Genomic DNA, 24,742 nt, shown 5'->3' with positions numbered 1-24,742 from the left:
TGTAAAATATGACTGTGTGATACCAATAAAGAGTTATATCTCAAAAGTAAAACCATTGTTTTTTTTTCGTACTTTCCTTACATTAAAAAAATAAAACAGTGCCATTTCAGTTTTCTATTTTTTAATTATAATAGTTTTATGTTCAATGACGATTAAAAAATTTCAATTTTGAAATAGTTTCTTTTAGAATGGTTTATGGTAAAATTGCAACAGCGTATTTAAATTTTGAAAAATTAAGCAAAAATTGAGTTTCTCTAAAAGAAAAAAATTCTGTGTTAAATTAAATTCTAGCGACACTTTTTGGGCTAAGAAAACTCACCAGAAACTCTCAATTTATGCTCCATTTTACTCCAAAAAATTAAATGCTTTGTTGCAAAATTCTACTATGAACTGTAATGAGATATATATTATTATTTTATTTTAAAAACTGATAACTACACAAAAATCAGCGACAATGTAATGAATGATTTATGAAATCCCAGCCATTTCTATCGGAGGCGAGATTTTCACAAATTTATTTTAAGATTTTTACGAACTAACTGTCGACAATTTCTAGTTAAAACAAGAGCAACTTTGTAGTCAAGAGCTTTTATTTTTTAACTTTTATTATTATTGATCGGAATTATTAAGTAAACCACTTTTTTTAGTTTTTGGCATTTTTTCTGAATTAAATAAGGTACTAACTTTTCCATTTACAGCCTGACTAGAAAAATGTATCATATAAATAATTTTCAAAAATGTCTGCAAAGTACAAAAAAACATACTCTGGAAATATGATATTTTAAAAACGTAACACAAAAAAATTACAAATTACAAAATGTTTTAATAAAAAAAAACTTAATGGAGATCCTTTTTTATTGACAATTTTAAATTTCCTAATCAATAATATCCTACTAATAATTAATTATTTTTGGGAAAAATAGTTTTGTGTTTTCAATAAGTATAGTTATAGATAATAGCGTCTAGACTTTGTATCAAATTAAACATGCCATAGCTTGTTACAAGTTAAAAATCTTTGGACAGGTAGCTGGTTTAAGTAGTTTTTAACTTTGGTTTGGTTAATTATTTAAACAAGTATGACAATCTATAAAATGATTTAGTTGTACTGATGATGAAAAAATTTTCTTTGGTCAAATTTCTGCGCTCAGCATAATTATAAATAGTTCTCTCAAACTGTCAGCATTGCACGCATTCCGTCTAATTCTGGCCATAATGAGGTTTTCGGTCGCCTAATTAGCTCACGCATTGTCTTCCCTTGATCACCTAATTAATATATCCCTCCCCTTATGCGTGAACTTTCGTAAAAAATCCGAAACCCGTTAATTACCTCCGGTAATTTGCATGTAGAGATGCTTTCGCCCTGTCGTTATCAGTTGAAAAAAGACGCTCGCCGTCGGAGCAAGACGCCGAGGACGCCGACAAGGAGCGTCTCAGGCCATTACCGTGCACCAGAGCAAGGTGGCACCACCAAAAAAGCGTCTACGTGATTCTTTCAAGACGCCAGAAGAGGACCACGGCATGCCGGCTGCCCGCGTTGGAGAGGGACACCGGCGGCAAAAAACCGAAAAGACGTTTAGAAGTTGCGCGCGCTTGAGTTCTACCCCTTGGTAAACCTCTAAGAAACGACGCTGGTTTGAGGGTAAAAATCCGGCGTCTTTCCTGGTTGGCGGCGGCGACAGCGGTGGCGGTCTACCTCAACACGCCCCGCCTACTTCACCCCTCGACCACCCACACAACGACCCCGCGTCTTTACTTTTACACTCTTTCTTAATGTCAGAATAACTCGCGACGCGAAAAGAACGAACGCGCGCGCGGTTGCCGAGTGACCGACCTGTGGCTTAAAACCGACTTTTCACACACACGCAGTAAGTAATGGCTTGAGTAATTAGAGGCGGCACGCACGGGGCTGCCGAAGGGCCGATGCTGTGTTATTATTTTTCGGGGCTGGGGCGCGCTCGGCAGTCGGATCACGTTCTGGTCCAGTTTGCCAGCGAGGGGCAGATCAGCTGATTTCTGATTCATCTTTGAGGCACCCTCCGTTGTTTTTTATTGAAGCGACGAATCACTTTGTGCTTTACGGCTTAGGGGAGATGTCGCCGATAGGGAATGTTTCAAATGATGTTTTAGTTTTTGTGGATTTTTGCGCAGTACTCGAACATGAAACAATATTGCACGATTAATGAGTTATTTGGTGCGTACAAATTTGTAACTGCCCACAGTTTTATAAATATAAACTGATTTGATATGCAACTTGCGTAATTGAAATCAAACTATCATACATTTCGAAAATTGATAATCAGATGAAAACATTTCGTTTTTAATTAGGTCGCTTATTTGGAATTTCGATTTGTTTTTGTTTAAAGCTTATAATATAGTTTCAGGAACAATTGGTAATAATTGGAAATAAAAGTTACTAGTTTAAACAGTAACATAAGAGTTGCAAGAAGGGGGTGTTTATTTCTAGACCTAAACCATCGAGTGTGTGTAAGGCTTCTTGAGGTATCAGTCTCGCCCTACTTGTACAACTAATTGGTTTACTTGTTAATTTGTTGTTGGTTTAATTTTTATAAAAAAATATTTTTGCGCTGAAAAATAATTATGGCTTTATTACATTTTATTAGTCCTTTTCCTATTATTAAACGTTTTTTGTGCATTATTTGAGGTAGAAAAAACTTTAATTGTTTCTAGTAAATGTGCAGTTTCCATTGACATTACCTCGCGTCGGAAAATTTCAAAATCATTGTAATTTTTTTTTTGTAATTTGCGTAAAAATAGTTAAAATGTATTTTGAACTAACTGTTTTAAAAGAATTAAAACTTACATTAATTGTATATAGGATATATATGAACTAAAGAAACTTACAAAAGATGCTTCCAGTGCTTTTCTAGAATTCACAAAAACTTCTGCTATGATAGTTGCATTATTAACATTAAATAAAAAAAATAAAAAAAACACGTTATTTTTCTATGACTCGATGTATGTGAATTTTTTCAGAATTTTTCTACAATTACTTAAATTAATTGTTACCTAGAAAACAAATAAAAAATAAAATATTTATTCCCTAACTTCGAAAATGTGAAATTTTAATGACTAAATAACACGAAAATTAGATATTGAATATTGAATAAGACGACTAAAGTTTCTTTTATATAATACTTGATCAAGCTGCTAATGTTCTTCATATATACTTAGGCAATAAAGTCTAGATCATTTAATTAAATAGAAAAGTATTTTTGTTCGTAATTTTTAACACCGCTACTGAATTCAATTTTTTTTGAAATTATTTTGACGTATAACTCTACAAAATTTTTGATTTATTGTTAACTGGAAGAGTACGTAATTTGTATTCTTTAAAATTTAAATTTAGAAGTATTGCCAAAAGACAGCAGTATTTCTGGATCAGCTGTTTAGATAAGCGTGTCAAAGTAAAATTTTTAATTGGATTTTTCAGAAAAATAATAAATAGAATTGTTGTCATTACTTATTATTCACGGCCAAATAAGTTCGTATCTAGTTTTAAATATTTTTAACCGAGTGTTAAAGGCTTAAACAACTTAGAAATTTTAATGTTTTTTTGAAGAAACCTAAGTGTGAGATTTTGTGCTTCCAACGAATTAGAATTGTCGCGTAATCAAGCTTATTTTTAACAATATAAAAAAAATTAAAAATACCAAGCTGTTTGAAATAAAAATCTTAATCGTTTGGCTGGCGAGTTTTTCATTTTGAGGCTTTGGTGTTTTTATACGTGTTTTGGTCTGAGAACGTAGTCATAATTTATTAGGCATTAGATTTTTTTTTAATTTTTAATGGTCATTTTGTAAATATTATTTCTAACATACATTCAGTTTTGAAACGACGTTGATATTTTTTTCATTTTTTTTTACATTGGAAACGCCATAAAATGAATGTGTTTAACCAAGTCTTAAACCATGTAGGTAAAAAAATATTTACGTGTAGGCCCTTCCAATTAATTTTTTATATGTTTTTGTACGAAATAATAAAGCTTCTTGTAAGCATGATTTAGTTTAAAACAAATTTTACTTTTAGACAGATTTCAATTTTTTTTATTTTTTCTTTTTTTTTTCACCTTCTATTTTGTTTGTTGATTATTTAAATGTTTTAAATAAATGGGTTTTACTTAAAATAATTTTAATTATTCAAAATGTTGTTGGCTTAGGTTAGTTTAGGTGTGGGTGCAAGTTTTTTAAATTTCAAAATATTACTATACAGAGTGACCCAGAGGTGTGTAACCGGTCTATAACTTTTTTGTTATTTGAGAAATATTACTATGCTGTTTTTATTTTTCGATCGATTGACTTAAAGTACACAAACAAAAAGTATTTTTATTACACCCAGGGTGTTGTATACACGGTGGTGAACTAAAGTTATACTTTTTAAATAGAACATTCCATATATTTTTGCATAATTAGATTCTACACAAAAAAATAATGTAACTTTTTATAAATTTTTATGGGTATATGTTTTTTCGTTTCGTATTCAACTTTTGGTTATAAAAAAAAACAATTTTTGAAAAATCACTGCGAAGTCGTCTTTGAATATTTTAGAAAAAAAAAATAGAAAAATTTACAATACCTTGCAGTGTTAACAAATAGATGATTTTTAGTTAAAGCACGCTGCTAATATACAGAGTGTGCCAAAACTCAAAAAGTTGATTAACTCATTTTTTTCAACTAGAACACCATGTATTTTTTTATGTATTGATAGCATTTTTGATAAGCTTTCTAACGATATGAGGTTTGCATAGGAAATTTAAAATATTTTTCGAGGTTTTTTAAAAAATTATTTTATTACAAGAAAATTTGTTAATCTAGTATTTTTTCTTAAAAATGTACTAATGTGACTAAGTACATTAGTAATCTTAGTATTATTTGATGCATTAATATATTTTGCTCATCAAGAATTAATAATAAAATAAAAAAAAATTAAACATTTAAATAAATACTTCAAGTTTGGTTGTTCCAACTTTATTGTTCTATACATAATCTAGAACATTTTCAGACTGTCCAAAAAATATAATTTTTCCAAATTTGTTTTCAACAACTATTTCTTCAAATTTGGAAGCAAAAAATAGTCATTGTAGGCCACTTCGAAATTTACTCTAAATTTGAGTTAATTGTATCAGAAAAAGTCGTTTGAGTAATTTAGAGTTTGGGGTCAGCTTTATCATAAATCCCTGTAATGATCCCTTTCATTAGCACTTGTTTCTGGTTTTGAAAGGCCGTATTTGTTTCCAGATCGTTGTCAAGAATCGTCTCGTTCGCACCTCCGTTGTGAATCGGTTCCGTTTTTGCATCGAAAATAAAAACGGCGTCGTCGGCGTGATGACATCGCCCCGTAATGGGCCAAAGCGAGAGGTAGAGCGTAATTAGAAAAACATATCGCTGACTGGTCGTGGCAGGCGGGGAGAAAAGCGTCGCGGGAAAACCCCACGCGCACTTTTCCAGCTGCGGTCCACCGCCACAGCATCACAGCCGTGATTTTTCATCGCATTTCCGCGCGGTGCGCTGGCCGCGTCATGCCGCGAAGAAGTTGACCTCCATGCATCTCGCGACGGGAGAAGTCACCTCCACCACCGGTCACTACGACCGGAGCTATGGCAATCTGACGGCGGAGATGCTCGCCGAGAGGACCATCGACGGGCTGCTGGCGGAGCACCCGGGGGAGCTGGTGAGGACGGGCAGCCCGCACGTGGTCTGCACGGTGCTGCCGCCGCACTGGAGGTCCAACAAGACGCTGCCGGTGGCCTTCAAGGTGGTGGCCCTCGGCGACGTGGGCGACGGCACCGTCGTCACGGTCAGGGCGGGCAACGACGAGAACTATTGCGCCGAGCTGAGGAACTGCACGGCGGTCATGAAGAACCAAGTCGCCAAGTTCAATGATTTGAGGTTCGTCGGCAGGAGCGGAAGGGGTGAGTTTGAGGAGGGGGTTGTGGCTGGGTTTGGCACTTTTCGACAACAAAAACACGCGTGTTTATACAAAAATTGTTTTAAATCTTATTCTCTTCCACGAATTTTTGTAAATTCCAGGTATGTTAGAGCGGACAGCGATAGCTGTAATTAAAAAATACTGTCATCAAATCAGTTTGATTTTGCTAATAATAACTGTTTTTTTTTAATCTATATTTTTTATTATATTTATGTTATACTTCTTATTCAAGACGATAAAATTGAATTGGAACGAGAGGAAAGCAGCTAAATCAAATTATTTTAGCTAGTCAATAATTAACAAAATCGATATAAACTTCAATAAATTATAGAGTTGAACAATTATTGTGGAAGAACCAAAAGAGAGTTATGGAACGTTTCGTCTTATTACATTAGACATCATCAGGCTGAAAAACAAGTAATTATATAACACCACTTGCAGAAAAAAAATCCATTATTGCCAACGTTTTTATAAAAAATTAACGTAACGATTTTACGCATTTTTATTACAACAGCAGAAATTATATTTTACATACAGCCTGTTCCGTATAAATTCCACATTTAAAATATTGAAAGTTCTAATAAAGATATTTATTTGAAAGTTGGTACTCAGCCATAATCTGTTAAGTTCTGCTCAATGAATATATTTTCAAGATGGTAGCACTTTTGGTTATACCGGAAGTCGCCATCAATCTTCTTATTTCAAATGGAAAGCTACGTTTTTCAGTGCGTTTTTGCATTAGTTGAGTTATTTTAGACCGTTTTTATCAGTTTACTCGATTTCGAGATTTTTAAAATTTTTTGAAAATTTTTGGATTTGCACCTATCACTTAAAAAATCGGTAATTCTGTCAGTTTTAGAGATTTCAAAATCATATTTGAAAAATTAAAAGAGAAAGCCTACATCTGTTCTCCAGTTTGTTCAAAATTGAAAAAGAAGTTAACAGACCCAAAAATTTTGAAGTTAAGTTTGGACAACTTATAACTTATAACTTATTTTTTTTAAATGGCATGTTTCAATTTTTCTTTTACTAGATGAAAGAGAATTTTTTCTGCATCGACCTAATTAGGTATTTTTTAATTTTGCATTTTGCGCAATAAGTGAGGTTTTGACTAAAAAATTCACTGAGACTTTAAAAATGTTTTAACATAATATAATAGCGAGTTTAATTTTGTGCAAAAATGTTTGAAAAATGGCGTAAAATTGACTATACAAAAAAAAAGAACAAAAAATACACAAATTTTATGATTTTTGGGAGACTTATAATGAAAAAAAAATAGTATCGGAGTCAAAAGCAAACAGCAAGTCATAATAAGGGTAAAAATAGTGACATTTTGATATTGAAGTTTTTTGATTTACAATTTTTTAAAATATGATTTTTTTTAAATCAAATGTCTACTGACACACATGAAAAATGTCAAAAAAAATGTTTTCTGTACTTTAATTTAGTGGTTTTTTTATTGAGTTTGAAAATTTAAGTAATAAATTAAGAAAAATGCAGGAAATATGCCGACTTAGAAAGTAAAATATGACAGAAGCACAAATAAGAGATTCTAAACGTAAACAAGAAAACGCTTAAAATCGCTAAAAACTAGAAAATAATGCAGCAAAAGGTACATAAAAACATTAAATTGTAGACGTAGGACTGTAACTTGAAAAATGTAGAAATGCTGTTTAATTATCTTAAGAGAAAAGGATGTAAACGTAAGAGGTTAACGTAACTTTAAATGTAAACGTGAACATAACTTTTTCTTAAATTACAAAAAAAATCTGGAGCTAAAAAACATAAATATTTTTGTATTAAGAACAATAAATGAAGGAAGAAAAACTTTTATTTTTTAATGTAGCAATATAAAAGTTAAATATATTTAAGTATTCTTGGTATAGTAGACAAAGTGCAGTTTATTTTGTTTTTTTGAGGCAAATTAGAAATTTATTCGTACATAAACTACAAAGTTTTCTAATTATTTATTGTTTTGATGAAATCTAAAAAAGGTGGCAAAACGTTGGTAGTAGTAAATAAAAAACCAAAAAAAAATAGTTGTAGCTCATTTGAATAATTAACAACTTGTAATATTACAGTGGCTATTTTTATGGACTGGTTGATTTTCATACTTAAACTGATGCTAATATTATAAAAAATTCGACTTTTTGTGTTGTCTTGACTTATACTCTGGATTTATTATTATGCTTTAGTTTAGATTATAAATTTAAAACACTGAAGGATAACAAATTAAAATTTTATTAGCAAATTTTTTAATATTTGAAGATATAGATGCTGTTTGAATGTTTAATAATGATATAAAACTGAAGACCCGAGAATTAGTTTCAATATTTCAAAAAACTCATTGCTTATCGCATTTATATAACTTTCAAACTATTCAAAAAAAAGCATATTTGTAAAACCTTGATTTTTTTTAAGATTATTTAATAAAATAAAATTTTTTGTTTGCTTTTAAATGTTAACTTAACGATGGTTCAAAGTTCAAAGGGAAAAAAATTAGCCCGGCGCATCCACCATTTTTAAACTTTGCAATGTGGTTTTAAAAATGTTTAAAAAAATGTTTAATTTTTCTCGCAATTGGTTGCATTTTGTACTTAAAACATAGTATTTTCACGAGATCAGTAACCTACCCTTGTTTCTGTCACTCGCGGTTCCTCTTGACAGGAACTAATTAAAACTTTTTTCTTACGACTCAGCTCTGGGAAGTGTGAAAGTCGCGCCTAATTAAGTCAATCCTCGAAATTTTTCGCGATGTTTGAAATTCGCCAAATTGCAAAACTGACAGAAAAACGTTCGGGGTTCGTGTGCGGAAACGATGAACACGTCGGGCGGCATAACCTTAATTAAATACCAACATTGCAAAGTAAACATGACTATTTAAGTTATTTGCTCTGGAGATCGGAGCATCTCTAATCTATGAATTATGTTGGTGTCCCTGTAATCCCTGATTTATCGACAGTGCATTCATATTTCCAAGCATTACCAACTGGTAAAGCGGGATGAAACTATGCCAGCCGTGTGGGATTAAAGAACGTTCCCTATTTATTCCATATTATAGGTAATGCGCCTGATTGATGTATCGCGCCTGTTTGAAAAATATTTCCCGAATTTATATGGAATTTTGTTTGTTCGGATTTATTTTTATTTATTACCGCGGAGGTTCGGTGACGCATTTTTATTATTTATCGTTCTATTTGTTTGTTTCATTATGCAAATAAAATACATTTAATTCTTCGAATTCGAGCGATGGATTTATAACAAAGCTCCACCAGCTCTCTGATTTTTTATTATTTATTCCGAAAATAATTTTCGCAGTTTTGTTTCAAATAAAACGCGACTTTTTGCACCGCTCTCGGATGGAGCGGCGCGTAAAGCGATATCTGCTCCAGAAAATGCTCCCTAAGAATATTCCATTAATATTTCCATTTGTAATTTCGTATTTTTACGCTCTTTTTTCACAAGGGGAACATCGAGGTTGGATAGCCGCAACATTATATCACGAAAACATTAAAAACGTGATGGAAAAGCTACATAAACTCACCTTTACGGCTTTCAATGCACCGCAAGCATCGGCTGCGGGGAATTACCCGAGATTAGGTTGGCGCCCCTGCCGGGGATTCCCATCAGCCGGCGGACTGAATTAAACAACATTTCAACAAGTCTCGTTCTCCGGCGCGTCCTTTTAAATTCGAGTTTGGTCTCGAACTGGCACATTTGTCAAAAGCGTCAAACGCAGCTTTGGGCGATCGCCCATCAGAATCGAATTTGTTCAAACTGTTGCGGGCGCCGAATTAGGCCATATCTCGATGCAGCGACTCTCTGGCGCCGTCTTTTGCATAATTCGGCGATTTCGCGCCTCGTTTGCGTTTATGGCCGGCTGTTTAGGGTGTCACACGATGGTGTGCGCTTTTTTCTCTCAAAGTTGCGTCGTTCTGTTCCAGGGAAGAGCTTCACGCTGTCGATTATCGTGTCGACGACGCCGCCCCAAATCGCGACTTATAATAAAGCGATTAAAGTGACGGTGGATGGGCCAAGGGAGCCCAGGTCGAAGACGAGACAGCAAGGGTTTCACCACTTTCCCTTCGGGCCAAGGACCTTCGCGCCGGATCCGCTGGCAGGGAGTCTGCCCTTCAAACTCAGCGGTGAGTGAAAATGTTTTATTTTATTGTGCCAGAAAAAAATTAACAAAGTGATTAAATACATATTTTAGTGCGTGTTTTTTTCTTTTATTAGAAACAGGTCTCTGTTATAATTTTTTGGAGTTTCAGTTCGGTCAAATGTTTAACTCAGGCATACAGTTTTTAATAAATATTTAAATTAATGAATGTTAATTCATTTATTTACATCAGTTCAAAATAAATTGATAAAAACCTGTTTTTCCGAGACTAATAAGCACTAATAGAATAAAACATTACAATAATATAATTGATATTATTTAAATAAGTATTTTTTAAATAATTTTTGATTTTTTTGTAAAATTATATGGTCGAGAAATATCGTCTAAAATCAGAAATTATACAGAAAAAACGAAGTCAGGTTTTTAGATGGTATTTTTTAATCATTTGATATAATAGTATAGAATGATATAATAGTATAATAGTACATAATAGTATAGCGTTAGCCACGAGCTATTTGGAAAAAAATGTGCTTCAAGGTTCTATGAAACCAGTTTTTTATACTATTATTGTAATTTTTTTTACCGGTTTTTAACAAAAATTGTGATTTTAATCGATTTAGGGATTTTATGACGGTTGGTAATGTCCCAATTTTGAAAGTAAAAAATTGATTTAAAATTTTTGTTTTATCTAAGTTTTGCCAAAAAGCAAGAGTACAGACGATAATGAAGGTAATCTTACAAGAACGTCTATGGAAATTTGTGAAATTGGCAATTTTCGTAAAATGTTCGGTTAAATAATGACTATTAATGACCCTAATATGCTTATTAATTATCAAAAAGACGGCAAATTACAATAAATGCTTTAATTATATTGTGTTTTTTATAATTTTGTTTTGTTTGTAGTACTTTGTATAATATTTTTTTAATAATAATAATGTTTATTGCCAGTTTCAGGACATCCATTACATTATTGTTATAATTAACTATACACATAAAAAGAAAAGAAAATAAAACAAATAATTCAGTACAACAATAATAACAATAATAATAAAAAATAAAAGTACTATTTAGAAAAAGGAAAAGGTATTTCTAGAAAATTGTAAAAACAAGAAATAAGTAATAAAATTATTTCATAACATAAGTATGTGATTTAAGGCCGGTGTTCTTAGTTTAAAATCGACTGGTGTTATTAAAAAATTTAATTTTTTGTTAATAAAAAGCCTTAACTTATCTAAGCTAAATTAATAGGAGCATTTATGTGGACATTGAATGCAAGCGTTGCATTAAATAATATTTTCAAATTTTTAACAAAGTTTTTTTGTTTCAACAGTTTTATTATTACGTAGTATAATTTGGCGCATCTACAATTTTTCAAGTTAATAAATAATTTTTTAACTAAGTCCTCGAGTGAGGTAGTGTTGTAAAAACGGCGCTGTATTACAGAAAATAAGCCGCTAAATTCCCTGGAATGAACTGTTTTGCTCTACGACTTTTAATTTTTAGGTTATATATTTTTTAATTAATAATTCTGCGCATCCACCATTTTTCAAGTTAATAAATAAATTTTTATCTAAAATTTTGGGTGAGATAGTGTTGTAAAAATGGCGATGTAATACAGAAAATGAGCCGCTGAATTTACTAGAACAAACCGTTTTGCTCTACGACTTTTAATTTTTGAGTTACAAAATTTTTTAATAAATAATTTGGCGCATCCACCATTTTTTAAGTTAATAAATAATTTTTTAACTAAGTCCTGGAGTGAGGTAGTGCTGTAAAAAAAGCGGTGTAATACAGAAAATGAGCCGCTGAATTCACTAGAACAAACCGTTTTGCTCTACGACTTTTAGTTTTTGAGTTATAAAATTTTTAATAAATAATTTGGCGCATTCACCATTTTTCAAGTTTATAAATAATTTTTTAACTAAGTCCTGGAGTGAGGTAGTGCTGTAAAAAAAGCGGTGTAATACAGAAAATGAGCCGCTGAATTTACTAGAACAAACCGTTTTGCTCTACGACTTTTAGATTTTAAGTTATAAATTTTTTTAATAAATAATTCGGCGCAACCACAATTTCTCAAGTTAATAAATAATTTTTTAACTAAGTCCTCGAGTGATGTAGTGCTGTAAAAAGGACAGTGTAATACAGAAAATGAGCCGCTGAATTCACTAGAACAAACCGTTTTGCTCTATGACTTTTAGTTTTTGAGTTATAAATTTTTTAATTAATAATTCGGCGCATCCACCATATTTCAAGTTAATAAATAAATTTTTATCCAAGTTTTTGGATGAGATAGTGTTGTACAAATGGCAGTGTAATACAGAAAATGAGCCGCTGAATTTACTAGAACAAACTGTTTTGCTCTACGACTTTTAGTTTTTGAGTTATAAAATTTTTTAATGAATAATTTGGCGCATCCACCATTTTTCAAGTTAATAAATAATTTTTTAACTAAGTCTTGGAGTGAGGTAGTGCTGTAAAAAGGGCGGTGTAATACGTAGTATTAGTGTTAGTACGTAGTATTTATAAAATTGAGTTTTTTTTAAGGTATCATATAATAATTTACTATTTCTATTATTTTTTTATTATTTTAATGTTTATTATTTATTATTTATTATTATTGAATATTTATTATTACTACTATTTCAACTCAAAACATCGTTCAAATCATCTCGAAGTTTGCTGCAAGTCATTGCCAAGAGATTGATAAATTTTTAAGTCATCAGCAAACACTTTGTACAACGAATTTTTGGTTACACTAGTGATATCATTTATGTATACTAAAAAAAAGTCAATAACTTTAAAATTCAACCACTGGGGCACACTTGAGTACTGTATACAAAAGGTAAAAACAGAAAACAAACAAACAAATTGCTGCCTATTATTTTAAGTAAGTCTTAAACAATTCTATCATAGAATTTGAGAAATCACAAGTGTGTCATTTATTTTGCAAACTTTGAAAATAAATTACTGCATTTACTGTCTTTTAAGTCATTTATATGCGTTTTAAAATCTTTACGGCGTCTATACTTGTTATTCAAAATAATTTAAATAATATTTTTGTGGGGCATTTTATTTCTGCAAAACTTCTCGTCCTCTTACGTAAATCAGTCGATATTTTAGATGATAAAAAATGCGTTCTGAACACTGTTTCATCAAAATTTAAACATCTACTATAATTAACACAGTTTTATTTAATGAAGATTTGTTATATTTTCCCAAAGAGTTAGTGTTATTTAAATCATTGTAGCTTTTGGTTGAATTTAAGTACGAATAATTAACATACAAAAAAAGAATGGTTTGGTGTGACACTTTAATTTAGTTAAATGTTTTGGTGATTTACAAGTATTTACTACGAATTTTAGTTGCTTTGTGACATGGTCATCAGTTTTGATTTTCCCTTTTTTGTGGTTGTTTTTCACATCAAATATTTTGAATGGTTTATTATACAGAAGCCGGGTAGTTTCGTTTGATTCTGTCCTGAACTAATAACTAAACAATCAATAATATTATATTGCGTTGTTTGTCAGCAACCGCAATATTACCAATCAGCGTTTAACTTACTTGAACACACCACATTTTCTAAATAAACGTACAGAACAATAACCGGTTCTAAATTAAAACTGTAACAGGTCAGAATATTTGATCTTTACTTGCTTACATCGTGTTTATAAAGTATTTTTTTGTTGGTGACATTTTAAGCCTTCTTTTTAATATCTGAATCCGAGATTATAAACATTTTGAATTAAAAAAAAGTCGGGTGTCTAAGTATGCAACTCGCATGCGCTCGTTGCATAAAAGTGTATTTACAATTTCTCTTGGTGTTTTTTAAATTAATTACAACTGTTTGATTGGGAATTGGAAACGGGGAAACAAGTTGAAATGTTGTCAGGAATGGTGAAACGGCCGAATTATAATTTTTGAGAAGACTGTGTGATTTTGGCTCGGCTTTGGAGCGATCGCATGTGAATTTTTCGTTCAAATTCCTGCGCAAGTTATTCGGCTTCCTGGCGAATATTTTCAATTCATCGTTTATATTGGGGCTATTATTCTATTTAATCTGGTCCTAAGCGGATTGCAAATCAGTTTCCCCGATTGAATATTTTGTCTAGTGGTGCGGTTGCCATAGTGACCTCAGTGGGTTTAACGCACGTGCAACGTATTGTGAAAAATTGTTTTTCTTTTGGTCGAGATGGGCGCGAACTGTTCACATAATTGGAGTTATTCGTCGGGATGTTGCTTTAATTGATAATTAGCTGATGTAATTAATGGCGTAGGTTGTGTTCCCGAACTACTGGTGCATGAGGGTAGTTAGTTATTATCCTGCTCCACGTAGTAAGATTAGAGCCGAACGTTTCCCGCTTCGGGCTAATGAGGTTGTTGTATTGCCTCACTTCACATAACGGCCTCGATCGGGGCTTAATAGGTAAACGCCATCGTAAAGATTTAACGCCTGCATATGGACGGATAAGTCGCTTTTCATTGCCAATTAACTTAAGATTTAACGGGGAGACAAACGCCGATCGCTCGCTACGCTCGATCACGATTTTCTTTAGAGAGAAGCAAAGTTCCTCAAAGTTTTATTGCCACTTCTTCCTATGATATAAAAAAAATATATATATTTAACTGGGAAAAAATTTACAAACTAGATTTTTTATTGACAAGAAGACATTTTTTGTCGTAGCTTTTAACTACTTTGTATTACAGAAATTAATTAAAATTTTAAGTGGTGTCACTCTTTTGGTGATACTTTAAATGAAACTGCTCGAAAAATGTTGGAGATATTGGTGTTTAAATAAATGAAATAAGAAAGCCAGTCCTAGTACAAGTTTTCTACAAATGCAAGCGACTTGAAAATTATTATTAAAAATTTGTAAAAAGTTTTTTTTGTCACCAAACGTGCACTAGATTTTTAAATATTTTTTTCATTTTCTAAGATAGCTATTAAAAATCAAGCTGAATTTATTTAAAAATTTACTGCTTCTCGAAAAATGTAGTTTTTTTATAGATTATTTTTTGACTTTTTTCAAAGACATTTTTTGTATTTTGCATTACACAGACTTTTTATACTATTACTCATTGTGAATTTTCTATAATGTGAATTAAAACTACCAAAAACTTAACTTTTTAAAACTTACAAACCAAAGAATTAAGAAACACGGAAAAAATGACAAAAACAAAAAATAAACATCTCAAATAAACTGTTAAATTGCATAAAGTTTTCGAAAAATGTTTGAGAAATAGGTGTTTTAATGTACACAGCTTCAAAACAGCTAAAAAGTCTAATTCTTTCAAAATCAAACAAATCAATTTTTGCTCATTGGAATCTAATAAAAACAAATAAGTGAATAGGTATCTGCTTATAACTTTGTTATTTTTACCCGAAAAAGTTTTTTTTATGCTTCCAAACGTGTACTAAATTTTATTTATTTAATGTTTTTGTTTTTTAATTTAATTTTTTCAATTTTTATTTTTTTTTATTAAATTTTTTTGTTTTGTTTTTAATTTTTTTTAATGTTTTCGTTATTTTTTAAAATACCTATTAAGAATTATTCTAAATTTATTTAAAAAGTTAATGTTTATCAAAAAATGTAGTCGTCCCTAAACTTTTTTTTGACTTTTTTCAGACATTTTTTGTACTTTGTACTACTTAGGCTTATTCTACTATTACTTTTATCGTAATTTTTTTATAATTTGATTTGAAATTACTATAAACTTTTTGAGATTTATTTGCCAAGAAATTAAGAACTTACGAAGTAAAAATTACGACAAAAATTAAAAATAAACGTTTTAAATAAACTACTAAACTGCACAAACTGCTCAAAAAATGTTAGAGATACTGGTGTTTTAATATATACTTTTTCACTACAACTGCAAAAGTCTAATTCTTTTAAAATCAAATAAATTCTATCAACTTTTGCGTAAATATAGATCTGCTTTGAACTTTATTTTTTTTATCAGTTGAATTTCTTTAATTTCAGTAATATCATTAATTTTTTCAATAAGTTTACATAAATGAAATAGCAATTACAGTTCTGGCACAAGTTTCTACAAATACAAGTTCTGAAAATTAAATTAAATTTTTGAAAAACCTGAAAAATTTTTTTGTAATGTCACTAAACGTGCACTAGATTTTTAAATGTCTTCTTTATTTTCTAAGAAATCTATTAAAACATTATAGTGAATTTATTTGTTATTATTTTTTAAAAAACGTAGCTATTTTTGCATTTTTTTGACTTTTTTCATTTTTCTGTATTTTTCTGCTATTACTTACTGTATATTTTTTATAATATGAATTGAAACCCTTAAAAACTGTTTAAAACTCATTAACAAAATAATTAAGAACTTACGAAGTAAAAAATACTACGAAAACTAAAAATAAACATCTACAAATTACCCTATAAATTTATTCAAGTTATTGTTTTTCAACAGCAATTTTTTTACTTTTTTCTGACTTATTTATTCAAAGACATTTTTGTGTATTACGTACTACTCAGCTTTTTTCTACTTTACTTACCGTGAATTTTGAAATGAAACTATCGAAAGATCCCTAAAACTCTTAAAATTTTAAAAAATTACAAAGTAAAAAATAAAACCAAAACTAAAAGGTTGATCAATTGATTAGCCTATTTAGCTCATGGGTAAATATGCCACTGACCTAAATTCTATTTTTTATTTGTCACTTTTCCTTTAAAAAAGACAAGAAGCAGACTTTAAATGTCGTTTCTTTGTACAAAATTTATGTAAATTATTAATTAGATCCGAGATATGTTGTTCTTATCGTCTCGCATCTATAGCTGTAAGAGATTTTCAAGGAACAAAAAAGTCATTCCCAAACTATTTTATCACATTTTTAAACCTAAATTTTTAACTTATTTGTAGCTATTATTAAAAAACAGGTTTACAGCCTTGCTTCATTTCAATATTATTTCACACAGATTTATCCTGCAGTTAGCACGGACACAGTTAAAACTCGCATATTCTTATTGATTTCTCCCTATAGTTCAACCCTTTCAGTACAGAACGAATTAACATGCAAGCTTTCCGTTCACACACACTTTGCAAATGTTTCGTTAGGTGGCGCCGCGATTCAATTCATTCCACCAAAACATTTCTCTCTAATTGTAAAAAATTAACGCGCCAAATCACGTCACAGATTTTTGTGCGTTTTTAAGATCGATGTTCGCGAATTTCTCAGTCTGACACGCTTCATGGCAATTTGCAATCGGAAGCGAGTCATTAGTTGGGTGTCTGGCACACGCGTGTCCTGCTGGTCCGCTTTTGATTACAACCGAGCGGTTTCTTCGCCCGGCGCATCCACCAAAAGTCAACAAACTTGAAAAACCCAACGTGTTACCAACCCCTCGCTAATATTTGCAAGTGTCAGGCGCCCCCAGATATCAACTCCCCGAGATATCACCAGCAGCAGAAGGCAAGACTATAACTCAATTACACACTTTCCCGCCTCCCGCTCAACACGCACCCTTATCACACACCTCGAACTATTCGCACCACGTTTTCGGCAAACAAATTTTTTTCAAAGTGTTCGTTATTCCCGAGACGCTTTATGCAGTAATAAAGTGTCCTCGACTCTTAATACTCGGAATTTATCCACGTCTTAAAGAGGGCAGGTTCTCGCAAGTGGGCCATCATCCCTTAATGTATTCCCTGTGTGAGTGGGATTTGCACCGAGAGACGACGCAAGATCGAGTTCGGTTGCGAAGGTTAGGCACGAAAACATTGGGTTTGGGTGCGAATAAGTAACCGAGATTTGTTAATTTGATAAAAGAGGTTGCATAAAAATATGTGGTGAGTGTTTGAGGGGGTGGTGAATTGGCGGAGCTAGCCGGAGATTTACGAAGCGGTCGCGCCCGGGTTGCATCCCTTTAATAGGACGTCGGCATTAGTCTTGCTCCATTTTAAAGGGTTTGAATAATCGCCGGGCCAACACCTAGACTAAACCCTTGCAAGATAAATGTCATTCCGCCCCTCATTACGGTGGCAATCAAGTGAGCCGGAATCTATCTAAGACTTCCTAAAAATCCCCGGTATTGTTAACACCGCGCGTCGCTAACGAAGTTTTTCCTTGAAGGGATTCTAACGAAGTTTTTCGCTTGTAAAAGGGATGTTTTTTACGCGCGGGCTTATCTTTAAGGGCGATTTTAATTCGTCGCCCCTCGCGTTTAAATTGCCGTATTTACTCGGTGCTAAGCTTCTTCTTTTCGGAATTAGTCGTTACTTATCCGGGGCCGGAGTCAATTTTTAATTAAACTCCGGATTTTTCCGGATCGATAGCAAAACACAAACAAGACGTTATTGTAACATAAAATACACCAAGCTGGCTGCAATTGTAACCTCGAACGTATCACATGATGTTGCAGTCGGCCAGCGGAGTCGTGCCGCTGGGGATAAGGCAACGGAAGTAATGAGCGAAAGGGTTGATTCCAAGACGCCTCATTGGTCGGGCGGGGCTGCCTCAGACCTCATTGGTGCGCCACAGGACTGCTGCTAACCTTTAGTATCAAGATCTATACCGAGATCCTGGTCGCTGCCTTCTCCCAGGATTCTAGTTTGCAACTTATTGTTTGCAGGAAATATGAGATTATGAGGGTTATTATTGAATACGCGCACCAGGAGACTTTGCCAACTTAAGAGGATAATGACGTTTTTGCCGACACCACCATTTGTCTTAATTAATCAATTTGAGTTCGGGAGAAGGCGCAATGATGGCTTTTTTTGCAGGCATTGCTCATCATCTGGCGGGACTTCCGGGGCCCCCGCCCGAGTGGGCCATGCTAGGGGGGCGACATCCGTACCCCCCAGGACCCTTCGTTCCTCACCACCACCCGCACTTTCCTCCCCATATGTTTGCAGCGCTCGACCGTCCAATTAACACCTCACCGAGAATAGCAAACGGTAAGTACTTCATTTTTTTATTTCAAATGACACTCGCAATAAAATTCTACGTATTAGAAATGATGGTAATATAGTAATGCATTTTTTTACACTAAAATAAAAATATAGTAACTGTGAACTTGATTTAAAAGTTGATTTGTGATTTGGCTATTGTAAAATTTTTAGATATAAATTAAATATTTTCGTTTAATTTTTTTATAATTTAAGAAATGAGTTATCTAAGAATTCAACGCTTCCGTTTAAAGTTATGAATCGCCATTACGTTCATTTCTTTTTTTCTCAAAACAAAAGGTATTTTCTCTTTATTAGAATGTGCTCTTACGTTTACAATTTGGCGCCTTTTACCTTTTGCCACATTATTTTATGCTCCGCTTACGTTTATATGTCTTTGTGTTCTCTCAATCTCTTATTTTTGCTTACTTGTTGTTTCACTTACCTTTTCTACACTTATTTTTTATAGAAAAATTGTTACTCTGATCCGGGTTCGTACCCGCGACCTCCACCGTCGTAAGTGGCGCTTATACCACTGGGCCACCAGGGCCCTAGGTACTGACCGTCTTTTGCAGATATTTTAACACAAACTTTTTAAATAAATCAACATTACAAACTATATATTTGCAATAATTTACCTAAAACGCAAGTACATTCAGTTCAAAAGTCGGCGAATTAGCTCGAGAAAACATTTTCTTCCACTTTTTTTCAATTTAATTTTCTAATTTTTCACCAGATTTCATTAAAAGATACCGGGCGTATAAGTTGATTCTACAATTTAAAATTGTTTTTATCTTTTTTTGTGACTTTCAGCACGTTTTTGACCGAAAATGAACATAATTTCTCGAGAAATCACTAAATTTGTGTATTTTCTAGTCAAAAATAGTGGACGTGCGCAAATCCTACCGGATTCGCAGTGGCCATGATTTTTACTGACAATGTTTTTCGGAACTTTACTAAACAAACTCAGTTAACTAAAAATTTTTAGATATAAATTAAATATTTTCGTATATTTTTTTATAATTTAAGAAGTGGGTCATCTAAGGATTCAACGCAAAAGTTTGAAGTTATGTTTCACCTTTACGTTCATTTGTTTTCTCGCAAAACAAAAAGTATTTTCCTTTTATTGAGATGTGTTCTTACGTTTACAATTTAGCGCCTTTACGTACTTTTACCTTTTGCCGCATTATTTTCTTATTTCTGTCAGTTTTATGCTCCGCTTTACGTTTATACGTCTATGTGTTCTCTCAGTCTCTTATTTTTGTTTATGTGTTGTTTTACTTACCTTTTCTTTACTTTTTTTTATAGAAAAATTGTTACCCTGCTCCGGGTTCGTACCCCCGACCTCCCCCGTCGTAAGTGGCGCTTATACCACTGAGCCACCAAGCCCCAGGAACTGACCGTGTTTTGCAGATATTTTAACACAAACTTTTTAAATAAATCAACATTACAAACTATATAATTGCAATAATTCACCTAAAACGCAAATACATTCAGTTCAAAAGTCGGCGAATTAGCTCGAGAAAACATTTTCTTCCACTTTTTTTCAATTTAATTTTCTAATTTTTCACCAGATTTCATTAAAAGATACCGGACGTATAAGTTGATTCTACAATTTAAAATTGTTTTTACCTTTTTTGTGACTTTCAGCACGTTTTTGACCGAAAATGCACATAATTTCTCCAAAAATCACCAAATTTGTGTATTTTCTAGTCAAAAATAGTGGACGTGCGCAAATCCTACTATTCGCAGTGGCCATGATTTTTATTAACAATGTTTTTTGAGACTTATTTTTGTTTCACAATGCGAGTAAAGTTTTCATAATCAACTTGTTTTTTCCAGAGCCCAGCTCGACCTCCCTGGGCCCCATCTCCATCAACTGCACCCCGGCCCACAGCACCACCTCCCCCAAGACCTCCCCCACGCAAGTGGGCCTTCTCACAACCGCAGGCGCCCCGCTTTCGCCACCTGAAGATGACATATCCGTAACAGCATCGCCGACTCCGTCCCCGCAGCCGCCACCGGCATTTCCCGGGGCGCCTCCGCCCCCAATCCAAAACAATCAATTGTTCAATAACGCACTAGCCGCCAGCCTGTTCCTCAACGCTCCTTTACTTCCGCCCCCCGGCCAGTGGTTCTACTCGCAGTTTTACCCGCACGACTGGGCCTGGATGAACCTGCGACACCACTCCCTGCTGCCGAGGAGCTCGTCGCCTCTCGAACTAGGTCACAATCCCAACGGATCGACCAAGTCGGAAGGGGTGGATGACGAGGTCAAGTCCGACGACGGCAAGGCGAAGGAAGAGAAAAAGGGCAAGGACGAAGGGGTGAACCTGTCGCTGCATAGGTGCAGGAAGGCGGCGATCACGCTCGTGAGGCAGAAGGAGGAGGTCAGTTCGAGTGAAAAGGAGCACTTGAAGTGTAATAGACTTGGGGACGTGTGGAGGCCCTATTAGGATAAAGCTTAGGGTAGAATTGGTTATAGTACTTATCCGGGATGGTAGGACTTTCGCCGAAAATTAGAACAAGGGGCAAAAGTGACGGCTTGCAAATTTTCCTCTCAAACTATTTTTTTTCTAAGATACTATTACTAAAGCGGTACAACTGTTAGTTTGAGTGCCGCCTAAAAGTCCACTGACACAGCCACCCCTGATAATAAATTCGGTTTAGGATTATTTTAGCTTAACACCTTGACATGACTGCTGATTTCTGTGGATTGTCGAACGGTATTTAAACTTCTATTTTGTCTACAGAGTGTTCCAGCTCAGCTCTTCTGTGACACAGTTACAAATGTTATTTATACTGTAAGACACATTTTAGGAAAATATTTTTGATTGAATGTTCCAAATAAAGTATGACCTGATAATATTTTTTTTTGCTCATTAGGATACTTTTTTAATTTCTTATACGTCCCTGAAGTAATTTTCAAATCGGTTTAGGGATTGTTGTTAAAAAAAATAAAAACCAAAAAAATCGGTTACGTGATTTCTCTTTAATATTAAAACTTAATAAAAAATAAAAACGGTGCTTTTTTATGACATTATTACTAGGTTTGTGTTGAACAAGGTTTAGTTGACTATTTATTAAGTTTTGGTTGATTTACATTTATATAGAATGTTTACAATTTATTTCCAAACTTTTTAAACTTTAGAGCTTTTTATTTTGCTTATTTTACAGCAACTTCTAATTTATTTAATTTTATAATATAATTCGATGAGGAATTAGAAGCCGATCTTTTTTTATTTACAATCTTAAAGCAAATTGTAACACATTTGGAGTTATTTGCTAAAAATAAATAAAAAAATTAAAACTAATAACAATAAAAAATTGTAAAACTTTGTAGTAATTCAAATCAATCAATAGTATATTATTATTATAAATGTGATGAATTTTATGGGGCGGTCATGACACTACAATCGACCAGGTGACTCGATGTAATTGTCGATAAATATTGAACTTCGCAAGTCAGTTGTTCGATTGTAGTGTCATGGCCGCCCCGTAAAATTTTCTCACATTGATTATTATACGTGTTTTATAAGACGCTCTATTGTGGCATGGTTTTGGAGCACGACGAAGGAGTGTCACAATTAAGTCTTATAAAACACTACTTTTTTCTACTTTCTACTTTTGTTGTTTGTTTTAGTTTAGTTTAACTTCAAAATCTGTTCAATCTATTTTTTCTTAATTTATTTGACAGCTACTCACTAGATTGATTGAACCGTTTTTTTTTTTTTAATTTTTAACAGTTTTTAGAGACATGTAAGAAGCTACAAGGGTATTTTAACGAGCACAAAAAATAGTATGCTATTAAAAAATATTATTATAACGTCACACTTTTTTTGAACACTGATAATCAAAAAAATTTTTTGAAACACTTTGTTCTAGAGTATAAATGACAACCAAAATATCAAAACTCGAACTTTAATAACAACTGGGCTACAGAAGACGGGAGCAGGGCTAGACCCTATTTTTTTCTAATTTTTTGGTAAAGTTTGTCCCAGTTGGTGGTACTTAGCACGTTCCATAATTCCATGTAAATATTTTAGCTGAGTGGATATCACACTAGTCATGATTTATGTCAGTCCCAAGCTCTTGTAAATACATTAATGTACATTCAGAAGTGTAATTAGTTTTTAAACTTTTTACTTGATGTAATCTATTTTGTTTGTAAATATGGAATAAACCTGTTGTATAAACGCATTGTTTCTTTGGCAATTCCTGTCCCCTAATCAAGAAATTGAAGTTTCAATAAAAGCCATCATTAATTCCGACTTTGGGGTGTGTTCCACCCCGCTAACCTGCGTCCATCCGTCCAGCAAAGTAGCCGAGTGACTCCCGAGCCGTTCTGGGGGATTCACTCGAATGGCTCGCTGTCCGAAACGGCGTAATTTGAACAAATGATCGTCGCTGAACTAAGCAAATTAGAGTCGGCGTGGCACATGGGTCCGCCGCGTCCTTGAGGATTTGTCTGTCTCAGCGTGAAAAGAAAAAATTAATTCGGTCGGAATGAGAGCAGACTTTATTTGACTTGGACTTTTTCGGATCAGTGGCTCTAATGATATTTAGAGGCATCTGGCGACATCAACTTTACGACTGAGAGAACACCTCTATGGCAACCTTTCACCTCGGCGGATCACCTAGGTGACATCACAATGAAGACCCCAAGTTACAATTATATGGGACGGAGTCGAGAGGAAACACGGCCACCTACCCGGCTCATTATAAACAGAGGGCATCCAATCATTAATTAAAGTAAATTTGTTTACGACGGTCGCTTCCACTGCTTTCTTTAATCAGAGAAACGAACTGGAGGTGCTTATTATCGCCGGCACAAAGACGGAGACGTCCGCATACTTTGCGTTTTTGGTTTGATAAAAACTACTCCAAGCAACAATTATTAATAAAGCATTTATTTAACGTCTTATCAAATAAAAAATTAAACGAAATTAAACTTAATTTCGAAACAAAGAGCTTCAAAGGGAGTGTAGGTATCTACAAGCTGTTTCCTCTAAACCCCTCAAAAAAACGAAAATTTGTAATTTTTGTTTTTATTTTTTCAAACGGAAACCAAAAGAACTAGACGTTTTTAACTAAAACCTTCTTCAGGCACATTTTTACAAGGAATCTAAATCTGTCATCGTATTTTTCAAGACGTTCTTGATGTTAAAGTTACGACACTCAACTTTGGTTTTTCTTATGGAGGCCATATTCGCTTTTTGTATTTTTGAAAAGTGTTTTTATTTCTGATTAGGACGATCTATCACATGGTATGATTGAATCTCACATGCTGATCAAATTGGAGAAAAAAACATTTTTTCGAAGAGTGCTTTGGAAAAAAGTCAACAATTTTGTTTTTAAGTAAACTAGATTTTGGTGGTTTAATTAAATTTGGATCTGGAAAGTTTGCGTTTTCGCCAAGCCTACTTATTTAAAAATAAATCGACTTAATAAGCCAGATGTTTATTCTTCGCAAAACAAAACAAGACAAAATTATAAAATTCAGCTCGCATATTTAATAGAATTGTCAAAATCTAGTTTGTTAAACAAAATTACTGGCGTTTTTTTAAAGCATTTTTAGCAAAAACGATTTTTTTTTCTTAATTTTTATCAGCATGTGAGATTTGGTCATATTATGTGATACATCATTGATTCAGGAACAAAAAGATTTTTCAAAAATACAAGTATCAAGTTTACAAGTCTATAAGAAAAATCAAAGTTGAGTGTTGTAACTCAAGACATCAAGAACGCCTTGGAAAATGCCAGATAACAGAT

The 24,742-nt window shown here is 33.1% G+C and overlaps 1 protein-coding gene across 1 annotated transcript; it reads left to right on the top strand.

Moving 5' to 3' along the window:
• The first annotated feature begins 1,632 nt into the window (after window positions 1-1,632).
• On the top strand, window positions 1,633-23,170 carry LOC657356 (runt-like protein). The gene is made up of 5 exons (XM_008198704.3): window positions 1,633-1,865; window positions 5,256-5,929; window positions 9,891-10,091; window positions 18,806-18,979; window positions 20,813-23,170. Exons 2-5 carry the CDS (start codon window positions 5,560-5,562, stop codon window positions 21,424-21,426), a joined length of 1,359 nt encoding a protein of 452 aa, XP_008196926.1. The 5' UTR covers window positions 1,633-1,865; window positions 5,256-5,559; the 3' UTR covers window positions 21,427-23,170.
• Window positions 23,171-24,742: the final 1,572 nt, after the last annotated feature.

This window comes from Tribolium castaneum, chromosome 6, assembly GCF_031307605.1.
Source record: "Tribolium castaneum strain GA2 chromosome 6, icTriCast1.1, whole genome shotgun sequence".
Classification (NCBI taxonomy): domain Eukaryota; kingdom Metazoa; phylum Arthropoda; class Insecta; order Coleoptera; family Tenebrionidae; genus Tribolium; species Tribolium castaneum.
Note: the sequence above shows the minus strand (reverse complement) of the source record. Positions and strands in the feature narration are given on the sequence as shown.